Here is a 22,375-nt window from a genome sequence, read left to right as displayed (position 1 = left end):
ATGGCTTCTGACCTGGGGAGGACTGGAGGGGTGGAACTGGTGCTGGGGCCTCTGGGCTGGACTCCTGACAGGGCCTGCTCCTGAGCTGTGTGGGGTCATAGCACAGAGGGCTGGTTAGAACAGTTGTACCCTCTGGACCTCTCCGAGGGCTCTGTCCTCAGAATTCCATGGGTAGCGGGGGGAAGCGGGAGCGGAGGGGACACATTGGTGGCAGGAGACCAGGGATTGATCCTACCTCTTAAAAGAGCCTGTATCTTTTCAGACCACTCATTTCTGGTCTCTCAATATTCTTAATTATTTCTTTTGCACTTAAAGATGGGGATGGGGACTTACACTTCCTCTACAGTTTCCTGGGCCCAGAATTGGAAGTTTAGAGATTCACTTTGCTGTATAGATGTATGTTCAGGGACTCTCCTCGGCCTGTAGTGAAACTGAGGGACCATCTCCTCACTTCCACCAGCACTTGTAAGAGCCTCATCAGTGTCGGGGGGACAGTTTCCTGCATGAAGGACCTTGATGGCCTGGAAGAGGTGGGGATTTCTCTCTGTACTTACATCTCTGATCACAGATACAAGTGTAATGAGAGGCTGGCCACGGCCCTGATCCCTGGAGGGATTTCTACTTTACATTCTACAAAAGGATAACTATGAACACACATCGTAATTCTTTTGTGGCAGGCACTGTCTAAGCATTGTACATATATGAATTTCCTTAATCTTCCCAACAACCCTAGGAGGTGATTTTTTTTTAAATCATTCTGACTTTAGACGTGTGAAGACTGAGGCACAGAGAGGGTAAGTAAATTGCCCAAAGTCACTCAGCTAGAAATAGAACCCAGTTTTGGACCCATGCAATCTGGCCCCAGAGTCTGTGACCCGCCTCTATGCCACATCACCATCTTGTTATGTGCTGTTTTCTAGCTTTGAAGCAATTTACCAGCTATGGCAGGTCTCCAAACCCCAAAAGGACTCCACTTAAAAAAAGGTAGCCATATCAAAAGCTTTTTGAAAGTTTAAATCATGTTCATGTATTTACCCTATAAAGAATTCTCATTAATTACTTAGCCATGAGTCTTCCCCACCAAAGCCAGGAGTAATGTTTCCTTAAGCTTTGAGTGACCGGTGACTCTACCCATCAGTTTACAGATGTGCACAGAGATGTTTTCTGGGAGGCAGCTGTGGTTTAGTGAAATGAGTAGTAGACGTGCACACGGGGTTCAAACCCCAGTTGGGCCACTGAACTCAGTGTGCGGCCCTGTACCCTTACTGTGGGTCTCTGAGCTCCGGTTTCTTCATCACAAGATATATCATGAAGGTGGTGGGGACAGAATTACAGGGTGTAGGGGTCTAGTGCAGTCTTTGGCTAAATCTAAGATTGCTGTGAGCCCAGGGGCAGAGGACCATACTGGAGACTCCAGATCTAGAGCTTTCTCTGCTCCTTGAGACTTTGGGGACCCTCCCAAACCCCAACCCCGAGGAGGATAACAGAAGTGCTAACAACATCCAGCATTGTCTACATTGATTTATTGGAAGCACAGATCAAGAAAGAGATGAACACCGCATAGGAGGAAGAGGAGAAGCTAGGGTAGAGTGGGAGCTCTGGTCATTGGCCCCATGGCAGTCCAGGGTAGGGTCCTGGTCCTGAAACCCCTTGCCCCAGAGGCCCCCTTCTTGTGGGCACTACAGGGACTAGGGTAGCCTTTCCCAGCACCGGCAGCAGAGCTCAGAACAGGGGATCACAAATAGACACTAGGCCAGGGGTGAAAAAAGCATCTTTCAAAGTGCCAGAAAAGTAGCCTAGGATTTGCTCTGCCCAGGGCTGGGGCGGGGCTGGGCCACACAGGGCAGGCCCTACCAGGCTGAGAGGGAGGGATGCCAGGGCAGGCCTGAGTTGGGGCACCTAACATTTGCGGCAGCTACTGGCGCAGGACCCCACGCCACAGGAGCTGATGCCGCAGGAGCCCACGCCGCCGGTGCCCAGGCCACAAGACGTGATGGAATTGCAGGGGCCGCAGGGCGCGCACAGGCCGGTGCTCACCGCCACATTCCCGGTGCAGGGGGCGCTGCAGACGCTGCCCGTCACCGGCCTGGAGCCAGACACGCAGAGGTCCCCGCAGACAATTCCGCCCCGGGAGCTGCTGACACCTGTGAAACCCAGAGGCTGAGTCAAAATTCTGGGGAGCCAAGTTTCCCACCTCCCAAGTGATGCCCCTCCCCAAGAATCTTTACTTCACAACTCTAGGTCCATCAACTACCAAAGCTGTGGTCTTTCCTGCTGACTGACCCCAAATTCCTCCTGCTGTGATGCCAGGCCACTCTTCTATTTAGGTCTCAACAAAACATCTCCTTCCATCCCTTACAGGAAGCAAGTAAATCCATCCACACAGGGCCCAAGTTACTTACAGACATTCACGGCCCCTACACTTTCACATAGTCTGTGAAAGAAGAGGAAAGAGGCAACATTAGTGACTCAGCCGAGATGCAGACTGAGCTCCACACATTTTGGGTGTGGGGTCCAGCCGTGGTCAAGAAGGTAGAAGCAGAGAGTCTGAAGGAATAGTCTTCTGAGCCACCCACCGCAAAGTGATAAATGATAGGTTTGTCCCGGATCTGGGGCCATTGCTCGGCCAGGACCAGGGGGATGCTTGTGCACAGAGTGGGAAGGGGCAGCTCAGAACCAGGCTGGTTTGGGTCCTACCTCTGCTCCTCGCCCTCCAGCAGGCGCCTGTAGGTGGCGATCTCGATGTCCAGGCCCAGCTTGGAGTTCAACACCTCCTGGTACTCCCTGACCAGGCAGGCCATGTCCTGCTTGGCCTTCTGCAGGGCTTCCTCCAGTCCCAACAGTTTGCAGCGGGCATCATTAACGGCGGCCTCGCCCTGCTGCTTAGCCTGGGTCACTGCTGCCTCCAGCTTGGAGATCTAGGGGGCCCAGAAGAGAACAAGGTGGGTTATAGTCCCTGGGTCTCTGTGTTCATTTCCTGATGTGTCCAGTCTCTCCCAGCCAGCCGGGATCACCCCAGGAACAAGGCCTCTCACCTTCGTCACCTGGGTCACCCTGAGTGATCACAACCAAGACTCTGGTCATGCAAATAGACGGGAGAATGAATGGTGAGATCCATTTGGGTGCAAACTGCCCCCAGCCCCCCTGGTCTTGGGGAGAGATGACCCCTACCTGGCACTTGGCGTTCTCCACCTCGGCTGTCAGCCTCTGGATCATGCGGTTCAGCTCATTGATCTCCTCCTTAGTGCGGCGCAGGGTCTCCCCTTGCCGGATCACCGTGGCCTTGATCTCCTCACACTGAGGGGAAGCAAAGAGGCTCAGGAAGCTCAGGATGGGATGTCCTGCCCATTCAGGACACCTCAGATGATGTGCCAGGTGTACAGTGCTCAGCTTGTACAGCCATACATGGCAGCCCTGTCCTGCCACTAGAACGTGAGAGCTGTCTGGCTTTTGTTACCACCTCTAGAGAACAGAATCCTCTGACAAAAGAAGCCTTTTCTATTATACACCTCAAATCCCTTCCATCACCATGTATAGGAGGCAGGGGTCCTGGGCCACTCACTTTGCTGCGGTACCAGGACTCAGCCTCAGCCCGGCTGCGTCTGACGATGTCATCGTACTGCTCCTTGATCTCAGCGACGATGCAGTCCAAGTTCAGGTCCCGGCTGTTGTCCATCTTGACGATGACCGAGGTGTCTGAGATGTTGGCTTGGAGAACGTGGATCTCCTGCAGATGGTGGGGTGGCAGATGGAAAGATTTTGTTTACACCACTGCCTCACCAACCAAGTCTGCATCCAGCCTTCTACGACCTTCCCTCTTCTCCAGCCACTGCCCCATCTGACAGCCTCATGGACTGCAGCTCCTTGCCCAAATCCCCTTCAACTCCAATCCCGGGCCAGCTGCTGGTTTTCTGCCTGGACCACAACCCCTCACCTCCTCATAGAGTCGCCGCAGGAAGTCAATCTCCTGGATCAAGGCCTCTGAGTTGGCCTCCAGGTCTGACTTGCGGAGGTAGGCGCAGTCCACATCCTGGAAAGGTGGGGAGTCTTTGAGCTCAGAGAAGCCTGGTGAACATCACCTGAAATCCTCTCTCGTCACCCATTACATGGAGGCAAGGAGGAAAGGATCCCCAGTGTTCCTATTCCCATCCCATTTCCATACCCTTTCCCCAGAGGAACCTCACAATCTTCTCCCCTTCTGTGAGCAAATGCTTTGTGCCTTGGAGATGGCCCACCAGCCTTTCACCCCTCCCACCTGAGACGTCTTACCCTCCCAGCTCTCCTTTTCACCCTCCCCTGGACCAGGAAGCCTGCCAGACTGCCTCACTCACTCGGCCACCTTGATCCTTCCCTGTCCCCCAGCAGTCCTCCAAAGCTCCACCTGGCCTCTCCTGGTTCTGCCCCATCCTCCCCCAGGCCCTGGGACTGTGCCCCTCCTCTGAGCAGACTTCTCGCAACGCTGGACAGGACACCGTCCCTCAGCTGAGAGACTGAAGTTGCCACGTCTCCATGGGACCCCAGCCACAGAGCAGAACCTCTGAAGCAGCACAGAACACCCAGAGGTCAACCCAGCCACCCTCCTGCTGCAGGGAAGGTGCTCGAGGAGACTCCAAAGTCCTTGTCCCTGTGAAAAGCCTGGATGTGCCTTGCATGACCTGGTGTCTGGGATATTCTCCTCCTGACCTGGCAAGGTCAGTGCAGCCACACTGAGGGGGAGACCACGGGTCTCCCCAACACGAGCCTGTCGTTCTGAGCCACCACGCGTCTGTGCTTCCCGATCCCGTGTTCCTCACCTTCTTCAGAGCCACGAACTCATTCTCGGCTGTTGCTCTCAGAGAAACTTCCTCCTCGTACCTGAGGCAGAAGAGGCAGAGAGGGAGGTCAGGGGAGGACAGCTCTCCCCACAACTCCCTCCACTTCATACCAGCGAAGGGGGCAATTTTAGGGGCCTCCCAACACAGCCCAAGCCCCGGCTGCCCTGCTGGGCCCTCCCTGGCTGCCTTTGGGGTGTGTCTGGGATTCTCTCTCTGCTTTGAATGAGGGGTCCAGGGGGCTACTCTTGTGGGACCTCACAGCCCTGCTCCCAAAGCTGCTCCGAGGTCACCTCTGGAGGAAAACGAGGACTCCGCACGAGCTCCACGCTAGGAGTGGACAGCAGCACCGGTGGGGCCGTGCAGCCCCAGCCTCCCCTCTCCTGGGGGCCCAACTTGCTCAGCTGTGGGGGACCCTATGTGTCCCAGAGGCTATCAGCGCTCAGCACCCGAGTGGGTTGGACCGGGAGTCCCAGGACCTGGCAGCCCTGAGTGACCCTGGGGCTCAAATCACATCCAGGTGCTCCAGGTGGGAGCCTGAGAGGCCAGGAGGAGAAGGTCTGGGAGACTGCAGAGGCCTCCTCCCCACAGAGCACAGGGCACAGCTGCCAGGTGATGGGGCTCAGAGAAGGCACGGCTGAAGCAAGAGAGACGTCTCCTGGGGAGTCACGGCCCTCCTCCTAGGCATCTGGGCAACAAGTGCCCCATGGGAGGGTCCTGCTGCACGTGGCCCCCTGGCCTGTGAGGTCACCTGACCTTCTGGGAAGTTATTCTCCAGTCCCATCCAATGGGCTTTAAGCCAAGTCCGTTTCCTGGGCCCAAGGTCACTCCCGGCCACACTCACTTCTTCCTGTAGCCCTCCAGCACCTCCTGCACGTGGTTGAGCTCCGAGGCCAGCCTCCCGCTGTCGGCCTCCACGCACTCGGCCTCCCGCCGCAGCGTCTGGATGTAGCCGTCGAACAGCGGCTCCAGGTTGCTCTGGCAGCACTCGCGGTTCTGGTAGAACTGCAGCTTGGTCTCCAGCAGCTTGTTCTGCTGCTCCAGGAAGCGCACCTGCCATTGGGGTGGGAGGAGGGGTCAGATGGCTCCTACTGCCCCCAAAGTCTTTCGGAGGGTTGGAGGGGTGCTGTTGTTTTAAGGTAAACTCTCAAACCAGGAGCTCAGCAGAGATTAGACAGAGGTGGGCAGTGGGAGGCAAGGCAGCTTTTGGGTTTTGGAGATTGTGATCTATGTTTGGATTTTTCAACTTAGGGGTGAGAGCAAGAGTCTGGGAAAGATCAGTCCATCCTTAGGTGAACTGAGTTATCTCAACCTGCTAAGTCCAGGTGGCATGTGGCCAGGAGACCGGTAGAGGCCTTTTTGTCACTGACTTCTCCATCAGTGCTCAGCCTGAGTTGAGCACAGGTGGGTTCAGGAAAGGTGTGTTCAAGGACACCCCCAAGGCTTACCCTGTGGTCATGTTCTTATTTCTTATGTGCATTTCTTGTGTCTTGTCTGCATGTACGGCCTTTCTCCTCTGACACATAGTTCTAAGCCTTGTCCGTGTCTCTCTGTGGTGATTTTGCCTGTCTGGACAGAGCTTGTATTTACAGTGCTATCCTACCAGGAGCCTCTGCTCTATCCTCATCTCTCTGATCTCTCTGTGTCCTGGATGTATGTCCAACTCCTCCATCAGACTGGGAGCTCCCTGGGACCACATCTCTCTTGCTCCTGACTCCTGCTTCAGTGCCTACCCTGGAAGGGAAGGTTCAGGAAGGGTGTGATCAAGGAGACACTCACCTTGTCAATGAAGGCAGCGAACCTGCTGTTGAGGCACTTGATCTGCTCCTTCTCCTCCTGCTTCACGCACTGCACATTGGGGTCGACCTCCAGGTTGAGGGGTGCCAGGAGGCTCTCGTTGACAGACACGGTGGTGATGCAGGGCGGGCTGGGTCCACACACGCCGCCAGAGCGGTATCCGAAGCTGCGACCGCAGGAGCCGGCGCGGAAGCCTCCGCAAACGCTGAGGCTGCCGAAGCCCCCGGTGAGGCCGCGGTAGCAGGAGATGCCGCGGTAGGGGGCGGCAGTGATGCAGCAGCGGCCGGGCCGGGGCCCGCAGGCGGAGACGCAGCTGAAAGTGCGGCCTGTGAATCCTGATCCGCAGGTCATGATGCTTCTGAGGGTTTTGGCGGCAGCGCAAGGGGTGGAGGACTGGAGCCTTGTGGAAACTCCAATGTGCTCCTCAAGGAGCCCAGGCTTATTTATGCTCAGACTGGAAGGGGCTTGGCTATGCAGATGAAGTCGCGGCGATTTGCGCTTTATGGGCTTGGGTGTCTAGCCAGGTCAAAAAGCCTCTGGAGAATGTGCTTTAATAGCGGAGTGGCCCGCCCCATGTCTGTGTAAAGGATGCCAACCCCTGGGCTGTCGGGGAACTCTGCACGTTTCATCTCAAATTACCTTGCCAGTAGGGCACGCACTCATCTGAGGATACTGGAGAGAGATCGGCAGGTAGGGGAGGGGTCGGAGGAACGGGGCCAAGAGAAAGGGAGGAGAAGGGAGGCCAGATATCGGAGAAGCAGGGGACTTGGACTTATGTAGGGTGTGAGTGGGGGACCCAGGAAAGAAAGACTGAAGTGTTTACATATAACTTTTAGAAGTTTCCATCGCAGTAGTGGTCAAGGTGTTACTATAACATAAATCTGTATTTCCCTCATCTCCACATAGTCCAGTTGGCTGCTGAAATATATCTGTCTTTTCTTGTCACGGCAGCAGCCAGCAGATTATGAAATATTTGTGTTTTATGTCTTCTTCCACTTTTATTATGAGAGTTTTCAAACATACAGAAAAGTGGGAAGAGTAGTATAATAAACCCCCTGACGTGTTCCACTGGGTACCTGGATTCAACCACCGTTAACGCCGTGTCATGTTTTCTCTCACGTTGCTCGCCCCACTATTTGACAGTTACAGAAAGCATGGCATGTCACCCTTAAACACTTGCGCACGCATTTCTTAAAAATAAGGACAGTACCATGCTGACATGCAAGAAAAAGGACGATAATTCCAAAGAATCATTTACTCTCCATTCCGTATTAAAATTTCCCAATTGTCTGTCCTAAGGCTTTCTAAAACCAGATTTTCTCTGATTTAACTTACAGCTGTATCTCTTGTACTTTCTATAAACTGGAAGTTAACTCAAGCTGGGCTGTTTAATGTGGTAACCTATAGACACATATGGCTCTTTATATATGTTAGTTAAAATTAAATAGATTCCAAATCTAGTCCCTCTGTGGCACTAGCCAAGTGCCACACATGACTAGTGGCTACTTTATTGGACAGCACGGATACAGAACATTTCCACCATCCTACCAGCATCTATTGGATGGTGCTGGTCTAGAAGCTTGGTTGGGTTTAACGGAAACATTTTGGGGCAGAATACATCATAAACAATGCTATATAATGCTTACTGGATCACCCCAGGAAGCACAAAATGGCAGGTTGTCCTGTTATTGGTGATGCTAAATCAGATCACTTGAATGCATCTTCCCCTTCACAGTTAGAAAGAACTCTGTAGGGCAACACAGATCCGATTTTCTTTTTATTGGTCACTGACTATGTGACCATCATTATATGCCGTAAATAAGCTCTAATTCTCAACCATAAGAAGTGTGTATGGCTATTCCCATTTTACAGATGAGGAAATTGAGGCTCAGAGAGGATAAATAACCCATCCCAAATCTCCCAGTTAATAACTAGTGGAGCTCAGGAGAAGCAATGCCTTCTCACTGACAGGCAACGTCAACCCCTGGATTTCTTAATCCCTGGAAACTTTCAAGAGGATGAAGAAAGTTGTTTAGGGGAGGATATCTGTGGATGTAAGGTTGGGGAGAGTCAGTTCAAGGAAGATGGGTAGAGTCAGAGGTGGTTGGGAGGGTTAGAACAAGGAGGGCCAGTGGGCATGCGCGTGTCACAAGGGCAAGGAGAGCCTGGGGGTCAAGAGATCTGCAGGACCCTGTGGCTGAGAATTGACTGAAGGGATGGAAAATGGCAGTTTTAGTTATTTGTATACCTCTGGTGTGTTGCAAGTACCTTGATAGATTGTACTATATTCTATGTACCCATGAAGCTCCTCATTCCAACAGAGCAGCTCTAGAAAAATTATCTCATAAAGTACAGGAGTATGCATTAAACAGAAGGGAAGAAAAGAGAAGTGAAATGCTGTGGCTGGCAACCCCTGTAGCTGCTGTGTCGTAGGGGTGCAGGAAGGTAGAGCAGCTTGGTGGGGGCAGGGCTAGAGGGAAAAGAGAAGGAAGGGAATAGTATGTCTGCAAAAATTCAGGAGTGAGTGCTTGTGACAAGATAGACATGGGGTCATGGACTGTATCAGCTGTCTGGTCATCTCAGAGGAGGGTGTGGCACCTGATGTCACTTTATGTTTGGGAAGCTGGGCCAGCTCTTCTGAGGTCCTTTATGCCCTCATCTGGCACTCTGGGCACTGCCCACTATGGAGTGGCCAGCTGGCCGGGTGTCCCAAGGAGAAGCCCTGTGAGTCAGGGTGTAGCTCACACATGATTTACCTTTTCTACCCGTGTAACTCCCTATAAAAATGACATGAATAAACACGAGCTAATTACTAATGGCTGGCCCTTGCTAAGCAATTTTAAAGAAGCAAGAAGCAATTTAAAACAAGTTATAAAAAAATTTAAAATGTGACACTATTTCCTTAAACTTCAGGTATCACCAATGGCTGCTCATTTTGAAGACCTAAAGTGATGTTCAAGCTGTAGGTTTTCTTGGCGTGAAAAAGGCTATGGTGGGGGAAGGGGAGAGGGAAGGGAAAGGGCCGGCAGAATCACCACCTACGGGAAGAAACAGGACAGAGTGGAACTTAGGAGTTTCCTCTGAGCCTCAGTCTCATTGCTCTCCCTTCTTTTCTGGCCCAGGGATGGCCCCGCTGCAGGATTTTGTGGTGAACCCTTCCTTTACTTTTCTTTACAATTTTAGGACCAAGAAATGCATCCCTAAACCATTTCCAGTTTTTGAACTTCATGTAAATGGAATCATCCTGTGCATTCCTTTCTTCAGTGTTGCTTCCTGTAGCTGTATTGCGTTCATTTTCACTGTGGATCATACTCATTGCATGAACATGTCAGAGTTTATTTATCTTTTCCGTGGCATCGTGGTTGTTTCCAGAGTTTGTGTTACAAACAGAGCTGCCGTGAGCATTCTTTTCCTTGTCTTCTGCTATATTTGCGCAGGAGTTTTTCTAGGGTATGTGGTTACTTAAGAGAAAATTATACAGTTAGTATATGCTTAGTGGAGAATATTTCATGAATATTCTTCTAAACTTGTAAAATAATAACATCTCTTGATACTGGATACTTACATCTCACTTCATACTAGATACTATACTAATAGCCAAAATGCATTAATGCATTTAATCTTTACAATCACCCTCTGAGGCAGGTGTTATTATTCTAGCTTTACAGATGAGAACACTGGGGCCCAGAGGGTTAAGAGGCTGGCTCAGGTGGTGTAGTTAGAGGCAGAGCTGCCACTCAGAGCCTGGTGTTACTGATCTCAGTGAAAGGGGTGAGTTTATCTCATTTCACGCCTATCCATCCACCATCTAAAAGTATCACATGGTAGATGGTGTTTGTATATAACACATTCACACACACACTCGCCAGTCCCCTCCCTCCAGCACCTCCTTAAGGCCCTTCAGCATGTTGTCATTGTTCAGGACCAGAGGATAGGGGAGAGCTCACCCTTGTTTGTTGTGAGCGTCCAGTTCTAAGACAAAAGCTGGACATGTACCCAGATCATAAGCAAAACTGCAAACCCTGCAGCATCCCAATGAGTTCCAATGGTTGGTTCATGGATATGTTCCAAGGGCTAGGTACATAGAAGGTGCTCAATAAATATTTGTTGAGTGAATGAAGTGAATGCCAGCTGCATTTTAAGTGCTGAGTAATGGAGCCATCAAAGCTTGATGGTTAATTGGCAAAGCTTTTTAGTAGGATGGGGTGGGGACCAGATGAAGCAGACCAGAGGGCGGCCATTCCTGGGGGTGGGGGTGGGGTGGGGAGAGGTTCCTGCTGGGACCTGAGGAAGGATGAAGTGAGTAGATGCATCCTTTACCAAAGTGAAGTCCTTGACCTGAGCAATGATGGGGGTGGCAGGGAAAGGCGGCCAACAAGGACAAGGATTCTGAAGGCCATACACCAGAGTAGAGATGGGCAAGGACTGGAGAAGGGAAGAGAGAAGTGGATAGAAGATAGATTTCTAGAGAAAAGGAAGGAGAAGATGCTTAGTCTTAAATTATTACTCTCCAGGGCCACTTGGAAGAAGGTTGGATACTGGCTGGGGGGGTGAGGAAATTAGGGGAGACAGAAAGGGAGAGGAGGGGAGTGGAGGAGAGTGGAGGAAAAAGAGGGAGAAGCCCCAGGAGAGAACGGTGGGGGACGCTCTGGGGGTGAAAGAGCAGAGGAGGAGGAGGTTGATGGGGGAAGGGGCAAAGCACTGAGGACAAGGTGCAGACCTACCCGAAGAGGTGGGCAGCCTTGGCTCCAGCTCTAAGGACGTACACCCTCACGGAGCAGGGACATGGGCTGGGTAAGGCGCCGAGGCTCAGCCTGGTTAGTCGGAACAGATCTCACCAAGGGTGGCGCTCCTGAGTCAGGCTTCACTCCCTGCCAGTCTCTCCACGAGGGCCTTTGGCCCTCCCTCCTCTGGTGAATTTTCTCATGGATAATTGGCTGCTGTCCCAAACTGTCTTGGTTGAGGAGGCAGGGGCTCTGACGGGGGCCTCTCCTCACATCACCAACCCAAAGGTGCTGCCTGGTGCCTGGACCAGAGGGCAACTCCGCCTCTAATAGCCCGTGTGTTGTGCAAACAGCCACCCTCTCATCCCTCAATTTCCCTCACTGGAACCTGGCCTGCACCTGCTTTCTGTGAACAGAAAGCATGAGCTGCAAGGTTAGAAAGGGCACAAAAGTGCAAGCCTAGAGAGCAGTTTTAGTATCTTTCAGATGTAGAGTCCGTAGGCTGATTCCCAGCCTATAGCCATGGAGCAGAATGACATGGGCCCTTCTTCTGAGGTCTCTGTCTCAACTGGATCTCCACTATCACAGCATCTCAGGATCCCTTCCTCTTCTGCAAGGGCCCTCAGGCGTCCCTACCGCCCACTCTCTGAAATACTTCCTTGCAAATCTTTTCACGAACACTCTCCCTCTGGCTGCCTTACTGAAACCTGTCCTCACACTTTCCAGGAAGCCTGTCTGAACTTTCCCATCAGACTAGTTGCATTCCACATTGCCCCGGAATGGGTGCTGCCAGTAGGCATTGCATTTTTGATGGTATTGCTCTCTTCAAGTTTCTGGCCTTTCTCATGAATGTGGATCTATCTTCCCTGTCAGGTCAGGAGATCCGGAATCCATGTCTCCTCCTCCTCTTAATGTCTTCCTCCCTCCCTCCAAAATTAAGACAGGATTCAGCATATTGCAGGGGCACATCAATCACAGAATCCCTGGATCCTACAATGAGACAAGATTTTATCTTGTCTAATCTATCACCCGTCTTGGGGAAATCTTCCTTATAACATCCTCCACAGGAGGAAGGCAGACTGAAGGGAGCCTTGAACAGGAACTTCCTAATGTTAAAATCACTTGATTTACACCTTCTTTCCAGGCATCCTTTCAAATCAAGGTCTACTTGGGCTAAAAGAAGAGGCTCTGATCTCTAGATCTGAAGGTCTTTTGGTTCACCCTGGCTCCACAAACATGATGGCCACTCCAGAATCAAGAGTGTTTCTCATTTACATAAAGCTCCCCTAACTGACAGCCATAATGCAAGCTCTTTAGGAAACCAGGGCTACCTGCTCTCCTTCTGGCAAGCTCTTCCTCAAACCCAACTTCCATCTGTCCAGCTGCATTGAAAACCTAACTTCTTTTGCTCTCTTTGGAGTTCCACTACACTAGGATGGATTATCAGACGCATATCTCTTACCCTCAACCCCTGGGCTACTGACTAATCAGGAGTTTTCAGAATCAGGCAAAAAGCAAGATGAATGATCATGTTAATGGATTTATGGTTGAGAATTTCTACGGTCTATTAAGACTAAATAAGAAATACCAATTTTTCAATTATTACAGATAACAGACTTTTTGGACTGTCTAAGCTTTACTTTTCATCTAATAGTGTGGTTGCCTAAGGATTGGTGACATTTTCCCTTTGCCTACGAAGACAGATTCTCATTGGACCTTCCCTGGGGCAGTTGGGCTAGAGGACAAACATTTGATCATGGGTTCTTTTCCAGGATAAAGGAAGTACCATTGTCAAAGGTCTCTAGTCCTCCCTTTCCCTTGGACTGACCCCCATGGTAGAATAATAGTTGGTAATATTTATTGAGTACTTGCTATGTGCCAGGTTGTGTTAAGCTTGTGTTAAGCTTTGTCCATATCTTATTTAATTTAATCCTTCTATTCATCCTTTTAGATAGGCACCATTAGTGGGAATTTTACATAGATGGTTTAGGAATGTGGGTAGGTATATTCCATCAAGTCTGCTGCTACATTTACTGTAGTAGCAGTATTAACAACAACAATAACACATATCATTACCTCCCAATCAAACCTGCCACTATAGCGATGGCAGCAGCAGCGACAACAACTAATATGATTACTAATGTTATTTACTGATAAAATGCTAATATGATTACACACCTAGAGTATGTCAAGTTCTGTTCTGAGTGCTTTACATAGATTAATTCTTTTCATCCTTATAGAACTTTATGAGCTGGGTACTATTATCCCTGTTTTACAAATCATGAAGTGAGGTATGAAAAGGTTAAGTAATTGCCTGAATTTACACAGCTAGAAAATGGCAGAATTGGACTTTGAAACAGGGCAGTTTTGAATCTGAGTCTATGTTCTTAGCTGATAGGCCATGTATGTAAACTTTTTAGTTACAATTATATTAAGACATAATTTTGCATAGTGAGTAAGTACACATATCACACACTATTGAAACAAAAGGTCATGGAACGTTATTTTTACTACACATGATGCACTCTGATATTTTATAGTCTATCCAGAGGCTCCTGCTTCTTAATGATTACAATAAAACACATCTGCACTCTGTGCTGGAGTCTACTGAGACTGTGCACATCTCTGTAATTCTCCAAGGCAGTACTGGGAAGAAAAGGCTTAATTCATTTCCCAGAAGAGTGAAGTGCCTTGTCCATAGATCACACAGAGCTAGTCATAGAAGCACCTTGGTTTCTTCCCAGCACTTTAGGGTTCATGACCCATGCTATCCACACTGGATGGATGGCACACACCAATAAGGATCTGTTCTGACGTCTTGCAAGGCTACTGACAAACTGCTGTAAAGGGACGGGGATTGCAGGGCTGGTATAGCATGGAAAGCAGCTTGGACTCAAGGGGGCGATGGTAGGGGGTGGATGCTCTCCTCATATGACTCTACCTAGAATTACTCTTTAGTATTCTGAGCCTAATGCTATACAGACTCATAACAGTGTTGTCCAAGCCAGTCATTCTGGACCCTGGAGGAAACACGGAGCCTCGAGGTGAAATCCAGACATGTTACCCTTGCTTGGGACCTTTTTGGAAATGGTTGAGCATTCTTGAGGCCGTTGAGCAGTGTGTCCCCTTAGATTTTACGGAAGACTCTGAGGGAGAGAGTGCCTCCCCTCAGCATAGGTTGGCCAAGAAGGCCTGATAAGTTGGCCTAGGGACTGGTCTGTGTGCAAGTAGGGGTAGGTGAGTGTGTACATGATCATGTGGGAGTATGTGTGAGATTATGAATGAGAAGATCAGCATATGAGTGCATAGTGTATGTGTATATAGGCGTGTGTCTGTGAGAGAGAGGGAGAATATGTTGATGGGTGTAGGTGAAGGATTTGGGAGCAGGTGTGGTGGTGTTGGGTGTGTGCGCGTGTGATTAAGTGAGAGATTGTGTAAGTGTGGGAATTTGGTGCTGCAGATATCAGTGTGAAGGAAGTCATCGAACACACCTCAGGTTCCACATCATCTGCTTACGTCACACTTCCTCAGGGTTCCAGGGCCGGTGCGATCAGCACCACGGACAGCGGCGTGACCGCATCAGAAGGGGCGGTACAGGAGGAGCCGTAGCCCCGCCTTTCCCCGCCCTCCCTTCCAACCTGAGTAACGACTCCAGCATCCTCCAAATCATGAGTTTCGCCAATTGTCTACGGGGAAGTTGGGGTGTGTGTGTGTGTGGGGTGAGCTGGCTCTTTGAAGACAAAAATTGTGCAGTTTAGGGTAAAAGGTCATAAACATCTGGTCGCCTTTGGTCTGCATAGCACATTAAGGAAGGAGCAACAGCAGCTAAACAACCCAAGCCCATAAACACGCCTAATTGTTCCTAACCGGTGGACACATCATGTTCCGCACATATATAAAAGGCCCAGTGATGGCCCACAGGTAAACAGCACGTCCACTGTGCCCTCCATTAGGCAGTCTACCTCCTCAGAGCCTCCTGTGCCCCAAAGAAGCACCATGACTTGTGGATCTTATTCTGCTGGCCGAGCCTTCAGCTGCATCTCCGCCTGCAGGCCCTGGCCTGGCCGCTGCTGCATCTCGGCCGCCCCCTACCGTGGCATCTCCTGCTACCGCGGCCTCACTGGGGACTTTGGCAGCCGCAGCATCTGTGGAGGCTTCCGCGCCGGCTCCTGTGGCCGCAGCTTCGGGTACCGCTCAGGAGGCGTGTATGGACCCAGCCCGCCCTGCATCACCACCGTGTCTGTCAATGAGAGCCTCCTCACGCCGCTCAACTTGGAGATCGACCCCAATGTGCAGTGTGTGAAGCAGCAGGAGAAGGAGCAGATCAAGAGCCTCAACAGTAGATTCGCTGCCTTCATTGACAAGGTGGGAGTCCTTGATCACACCTTTCCTGAACCCGCCTGTGCTCAACTCAGGCTGAGCACTAATGGAGAAGTCAGTGACAAAAAGGCCTCTACCGGTCTCCTGGCCACATGCCACCTGGACTTAGCAGGTTGAGATAACTCAGTTCACCTAAGGATGGACTGATCTTTCCCAGACTCTTGCTCTCACCCCTAAGTTGAAAAATCCAAACATAGATCACAATCTCCAAAACCCAAAAGCTGCCTTGCCTCCCACTGCCCACCTCTGTCTAATCTCTGCTGAGCTCCTGGTTTGGGAGTTTACCTTAAAACAACAGCACCCCTCCAACCCTCCGAAAGACTTTGGGGGCAGTAGGAGCCATCTGACCCCTCCTCCCACCCCAATGGCAGGTGCGCTTCCTGGAGCAGCAGAACAAGCTGCTGGAGACCAAGCTGCAGTTCTACCAGAACCGCGAGTGCTGCCAGAGCAACCTGGAGCCGCTGTTCGACGGCTACATCCAGACGCTGCGGCGGGAGGCCGAGTGCGTGGAGGCCGACAGCGGGAGGCTGGCCTCGGAGCTCAACCACGTGCAGGAGGTGCTGGAGGGCTACAGGAAGAAGTGAGTGTGGCCGGGAGTGACCTTGGGCCCAGGAAACGGACTTGGCTTAAAGCCCATTGGATGGGACTGGAGAATAACTTCCCAGAAGGTCAGGTGACCTCACAGGCCAGGGGGCCACGTGCAGCAGGACCCTCCCATGGGGCACTTGTTGCCCAGATGCCTAGGAGGAGGGCCGTGACTCCCCAGGAGACGTCTCTCTTGCTTCAGCCGTGCCTTCTCTGAGCCCCATCACCTGGCAGCTGTGCCCTGTGCTCTGTGGGGAGGAGGCCTCTGCAGTCTCCCAGACCTTCTCCTCCTGGCCTCTCAGGCTCCCACCTGGAGCACCTGGATGTGATTTGAGCCCCAGGGTCACTCAGGGCTGCCAGGTCCTGGGACTCCCGGTCCAACCCACTCGGGTGCTGAGCGCTGATAGCCTCTGGGACACATAGGGTCCCCCACAGCTGAGCAAGTTGGGCCCCCAGGAGAGGGGAGGCTGGGGCTGCACGGCCCCACCGGTGCTGCTGTCCACTCCTAGCGTGGAGCTCGTGCGGAGTCCTCGTTTTCCTCCAGAGGTGACCTCGGAGCAGCTTTGGGAGCAGGGCTGTGAGGTCCCACAAGAGTAGCCCCCTGGACCCCTCATTCAAAGCAGAGAGAGAATCCCAGACACACCCCAAAGGCAGCCAGGGAGGGCCCAGCAGGGCAGCCGGGGCTTGGGCTGTGTTGGGAGGCCCCTAAAATTGCCCCCTTCGCTGGTATGAAGTGGAGGGAGTTGTGGGGAGAGCTGTCCTCCCCTGACCTCCCTCTCTGCCTCTTCTGCCTCAGGTACGAGGAGGAAGTTTCTCTGAGAGCAACAGCCGAGAATGAGTTCGTGGCTCTGAAGAAGGTGAGGAACACGGGATCGGGAAGCACAGATGCGTGGTGGCTCAGAACGACAGGCTCGTGTTGGGGAGACCCGTGGTCTCCCCCTCAGTGTGGCTGCACTGACCTTGCCAGGTCAGGAGGAGAATATCCCAGACACCAGGTCATGCAAGGCACATCCAGGCTTTTCACAGGGACAAGGACTTTGGAGTCTCCTCGAGCACCTTCCCTGCAGCAGGAGGGTGGCTGGGTTGACCTCTGGGTGTTCTGTGCTGCTTCAGAGGTTCTGCTCTGTGGCTGGGGTCCCATGGAGACGTGGCAACTTCAGTCTCTCAGCTGAGGGACGGTGTCCTGTCCAGCGTTGCGAGAAGTCTGCTCAGAGGAGGGGCACAGTCCCAGGGCCTGGGGGAGGATGGGGCAGAACCAGGAGAGGCCAGGTGGAGCTTTGGAGGACTGCTGGGGGACAGGGAAGGATCAAGGTGGCCGAGTGAGTGAGGCAGTCTGGCAGGCTTCCTGGTCCAGGGGAGGGTGAAAAGGAGAGCTGGGAGGGTAAGACGTCTCAGGTGGGAGGGGTGAAAGGCTGGTGGGCCATCTCCAAGGCACAAAGCATTTGCTCACAGAAGGGGAGAAGATTGTGAGGTTCCTCTGGGGAAAGGGTATGGAAATGGGATGGGAATAGGAACACTGGGGATCCTTTCCTCCTTGCCTCCATGTAATGGGTGACGAGAGAGGATTTCAGGTGATGTTCACCAGGCTTCTCTGAGCTCAAAGACTCCCCACCTTTCCAGGATGTGGACTGCGCCTACCTCCGCAAGTCAGACCTGGAGGCCAACTCAGAGGCCTTGATCCAGGAGATTGACTTCCTGCGGCGACTCTATGAGGAGGTGAGGGGTTGTGGTCCAGGCAGAAAACCAGCAGCTGGCCCGGGATTGGAGTTGAAGGGGATTTGGGCAAGGAGCTGCAGTCCATGAGGCTGTCAGATGGGGCAGTGGCTGGAGACGAGGGAAGGGCGTAGAAGGCTGGATGCAGACTTGGTTGGTGAGGCAGTGGTGTAAACAAAATCCATGCATCTGCCACCCCACCATCTGCAGGAGATCCACGTTCTGCAAGCCAACATCTCAGACACCTCGGTCATCGTCAAGATGGACAACAGCCGGGACCTGAACTTGGACTGCATCGTCGCTGAGATCAAGGAGCAGTACGATGACATTGTCAGACGCAGCCGGGCTGAGGCTGAGTCCTGGTACCGCAGCAAAGTGAGTGGCCCAGGACCCCTGCCTCCTATACATGGTGATGGAAGGGATTTGAGGTGTATAATAGAAAAGGCTTCTTTTGTCAGAGGATTCTGTTCCCTAGAGGTGGTAACAAAAGCCAGACAGCTCTCACGTTCTAGTGGCAGGACAGGGCTGCCATGTATGGCTGTACAAGCTGAGCAGTGTACACCTGGCACATCATCTGAGGTGTCCTGAATGGGCAGGACATCCCATCCTGAGCTTCCTGAGCCTCTTTGCTTCCCCTCAGTGTGAGGAGATCAAGGCCACGGTGATCCGGCAAGGGGAGACCCTGCGCCGCACTAAGGAGGAGATCAATGAGCTGAACCGCATGATCCAGAGGCTGACAGCCGAGGTGGAGAACGCCAAGTGCCAGGTAGGGGTCATCTCTCCCCAAGACCAGGGGGGCTGGGGGCAGTTTGCACCCAAATGGATCTCACCATTCATTCTCCCGTCTATTTGCATGACCAGAGTCTTGGTTGTGATCACTCAGGGTGACCCAGGTGACGAAGGTGAGAGGCCTTGTTCCTGGGGTGATCCCGGCTGGCTGGGAGTGACTGAACACATGTAGGAAATAAGCACAGAGACCTAGGGACCATAACTCACCTTGTTCTCTCCTGGGCCCCCTAGATCTCCAAGCTGGAGGCAGCAGTGACCCAGGCTGAGCAGCAGGGCGAGGCCGCCATTAATGATGCCCGCTGCAAACTGGCGGGACTGGAGGAAGCCCTGCAGAAGGCCAAGCAGGACATGGCCTGCCTGGTCAGGGAGTACCAGGAGGTGTTGAACTCCAAGCTGGGCCTGGACATCGAGATCGCCACCTACAGGCGCCTGCTGGAGGGGGAGGAGCAGAGGTGGGTGCCATAGCCAAATTTCTATCCCATCCCTCCTTGGGTCTCAGAGTGCCGTGTCCCTCACATTCCTGGTATCACTTGACTTCTGTTTCCAAACCTCCCCATCTTGTAACTGGACAGGTAATTTGAGTACATGCTTTGGGTATGTTTCTATCCCCATGGGACTCTCTCTTGTTCACCTAGGTGCTGATCTGGGATTGGTCCCTTTAGCACATGTGTTCCTCAGAGCATGGAATCAAGGCCATAGTAATCACTGCTCTAGAAAGCCTGGTATGGGCTCGGGGCCACCTTCCCTGAAAACAATTTCTTCCCTTTGGGCCCTCATTGCACAGTCCTCTCAGGATTTCAGCTCTCTTCTCAAGCCTGGCCCTGCCTCCAATTGTTGGAGTTTAGATTTATCCCCAAATGATAGCTTCAATAAGGGATTTTTATCAACATACACATATATATTTTAACTACACTGAGTGCCCCAAAGTGGTCTTCCATTGCAGCAGGGAGGACTAAGGCTAGACAGCAGTGACTGGTCCTTTGAGGCAGCTATGACCTGCTCTGGGCATTTTTGCTTGTTGCTTGTTTTGGGGGAAGGGGGAGGCCCCTTGATCATTCAGGCTTCCTGTGGCTAGAGGGCAGCTGAACAGCTGTGAGGACAACAGTTCCAGAATGTTGCCCATTGGCTCTTTCCCCAGGTTAGTCAGGTGCTCACAGTCTGAGTCTTCCTCTTCTCGTGCACATCAGGCCCCTGGCCCTGGGCAGGGCAGAGTGGAGGGTGAGGATGCAGAGGGAGCATCCTGTGTTTTGGGGAGACGGAATCAAGGTGATCCCATGGTGAGACTGACAACAAACTGAAGTAACTGCATTGGAGAGCTCAGAGGCACTGGGAAGTTTCATTAGTGAAGAATTCTGGGGGGATATTTTTTCAAAACTCTGGACATTGGAGAGGCATGTGGAGATAGCATTAAGAAAGGAGTGGCCCTCCCCTCTGCCACAAAGTGCTCTTAGGGTGAACTCAGAAACTTTGGTGTGGGTTCCCTAAGAAACCTGGGCATGGGATGGCAGATGGTGGGCTGCAGATTCTCCTTATTTCTGCAGCTGATTTTGACAACCTTTTGCCACGGTCTCTCAGATGGACTCCGTGTGCTTTCTTTAAGGAGAGATTGTGGTATGGGAAGGAACTGGGCTGGGTGGGATTGGGTGGCCAGGGTGATAGCTCTGCCTCTAGCACTGGTTATTTCCTTGGCCTGGGCCTCAGTTTCTCCATCCATCAAGTGAGGGAATTGGTGTAGCTAGTCTGTGAGCCTGCTCTCGATGGGTTCTCATGTTCCATTCATTCATGCAAATGCCATTTATTGATCCAGGCATTGTTCTGGGGGCACTGTCGATTCTGCAATGGGAAAAAAGAAGAGACAAACACTTCTGTCCTCCTGAAGCCCACATTCTAGTGACACCAATCAGACTAGGTTTAGGAAGTTAATCTGCTGCCCCTCAGATACGTTTTCAAGTCAACCAGAACCAACAGAAATAGAAGCTACCGTTTCTGAAGTTACCGTTTCTCACTAGGTGGCACACACCAAGCGCTATATCATTTGAGTTTGTCCTCACAACAGATCATGGAGTAGATTTTCTCCAGGAGGAGGAGGGGAGGCAGATCTGAGGATGCTCAGCTAATAAGAGGTGGAGAGCCAGGTGCACCTGCGGTCTGTCTCCAGAACCCATTTGGTGAACTGGCTGCGGTTTATCGCCTCTTCTCCTGAACAAGTGCCCAGAAGGAGGGCGGAGGACCTCACCTTTCACCTTGGCTGCGTGGCCCAGTGGCTTTTCCACGGCACTGACCTCTGTCTTTTCCTTTCCCTGCAGGCTGTGCGAGGGCTTGGGAGCTGTGAATGTCTGTAAGTAGCCCGCCCCGCCCCCTTCTCCAGCTGGGTGGTCCCAGTGCCTTTGGGGAGGTGGCATTTTCCCTGCACCCAAGCCGCCTGGCTGTGGCAGCGCCTGATCCGCGTCTTTGCCTGTTCTCTCCCTCCCATCAGGCGTCAGCAGCTCCCGCGGTGGCGTCGTCTGTGGCGATCTATGCGCCTCTGGTGCTGCCCCTGCTGTCACCACCAGCGTCTGCAGCGCCCCCTGCAGCGGCAACGTGGTAGTGGGCACCGCCAATGCCTGCAGCCCCTGCGCCGGGGTGGGTGGCAGCAGCGTGAGCTGTAAGAAGTGCTAGGGTCACCCTCCGCCCAGCCAGGACTTTGCGCAACCGGAACGCCTTCCCCGCTGCCCTCTGCACCGCCAGCGGCCGGCATCCTGAGAACCAGTCCCCAGACCTGCTCCCTTGGTGTGCCATCCCCCAGGAACCTGGGTCCTGTGGAGGCTGGGGTGCATCTTGGCCTCTTTCTGTAGCCTTTCCTAGTAGTCGTTTTATTGTTCCGAGGGTTCATCCTTTCTTCTACTTTCTGATTTTTGCTGGATTCATTGGTCTTGTGTGACCCCTTCACCTAAGCTTGGAGGAAGAGGACAGGCCCCAGAACCTCCCCATGCCCACATCCTCGGAATCTGCCAGTGTGCTTGTACCTGTGGAATGGAGATGGAGAACAGTGTTGGAGGTTTTCCTGTAACTCTGTGAGGGACGTGACTGGTGGGAAGGGATGAACATCACATCCCAGGGATGCCTGCAGAAGCTCTAAAAAGCCAATGACTCCACTGCCTGCATGTTTCTTTACCTTCGTTTCACTCTTTGCTTCCAATAAACTAATTATAGCTGATTAAACCTGGTGCCTGATTCCTGGAAATACCAGGGCCTTCCTGTGACAGGTGCTCCCTGCGAGAGATTTCCTCAGGCCCTCTCTGTTTACTTAGTTATTTTTCAGTAGGTGGAAATGACTGCAGTAGACGCTCTCCAACTGGCCTTGAGCAACCCGAGCCTTGGGAAAACAAGAGAAGACCCGCGGAGGCAGGGAATCCCTCCCTGTCTGCGTGGTCATGGATTTCTCTAGACCAGGGTTTCTCAAGCTCAATACTATTGGCATTTTGAGCTGGAGACTTCTTTGTTGGGGGCCTGTCCTGTGCATTGAAGGATCTTTAGCAGTATCACTGGCGTGCAGCCATTAATGCCACCAGGACGCCTCAACCCCAATGGTGACAC

General features: G+C 52.3%; 2 protein-coding genes across 5 annotated transcripts in view; one reads left to right on the top strand and one right to left on the bottom strand.

Moving 5' to 3' along the window:
- Positions 1-22,000, top strand: part of KRT86 (keratin 86) — a 39,563-nt gene extending 17,563 nt beyond the window's left edge. Inside the window, exons 1-10 of one of the 4 annotated variants that reach the window (XM_072972759.1) lie at positions 15,240-15,697; positions 16,084-16,292; positions 17,094-17,154; positions 17,918-18,013; positions 18,221-18,385; positions 18,651-18,776; positions 19,031-19,251; positions 19,938-20,076; positions 21,106-21,137; positions 21,276-22,000. In XM_072972759.1, the coding sequence (XP_072828860.1) occupies positions 15,329-15,697; positions 16,084-16,292; positions 17,094-17,154; positions 17,918-18,013; positions 18,221-18,385; positions 18,651-18,776; positions 19,031-19,251; positions 19,938-20,076; positions 21,106-21,137; positions 21,276-21,447 (1,590 nt within the window). In that variant the 5' untranslated portion in view covers positions 15,240-15,328 and the 3' untranslated portion in view covers positions 21,448-22,000. Of the gene's footprint in view, positions 1-15,239; positions 15,698-16,083; positions 16,293-17,093; positions 17,155-17,917; positions 18,014-18,220; positions 18,386-18,650; positions 18,777-19,030; positions 19,252-19,937; positions 20,077-21,105; positions 21,138-21,275 lie in introns of those variants that run through there. The other 3 variants (XM_072972760.1, XM_072972758.1, XM_031682852.2) reach the window with 3 other exon arrangements.
- Positions 1,507-7,034, bottom strand: LOC102534162 (keratin, type II cuticular Hb1). Its single transcript, XM_072972762.1, has 9 exons — positions 6,591-7,034; positions 5,656-5,864; positions 4,794-4,854; positions 3,935-4,030; positions 3,563-3,727; positions 3,172-3,297; positions 2,698-2,918; positions 2,403-2,434; positions 1,507-2,144 (listed from the first exon to the last, which is right to left on the bottom strand). The coding sequence occupies exons 1-9, from the start codon at positions 6,957-6,959 to the stop codon at positions 1,900-1,902; spliced, it is 1,524 nt and encodes a 507-aa protein (XP_072828863.1). The 5' UTR covers positions 6,960-7,034; the 3' UTR covers positions 1,507-1,899.
- Positions 22,001-22,375: the final 375 nt, after the last annotated feature.

This window comes from Vicugna pacos, chromosome 12 (assembly GCF_048564905.1).
Source record: "Vicugna pacos chromosome 12, VicPac4, whole genome shotgun sequence".
Taxonomy (NCBI): Eukaryota; Metazoa; Chordata; class Mammalia; order Artiodactyla; family Camelidae; genus Vicugna; species Vicugna pacos.
This window is presented reverse-complemented; position numbering and strand designations above follow the sequence as displayed.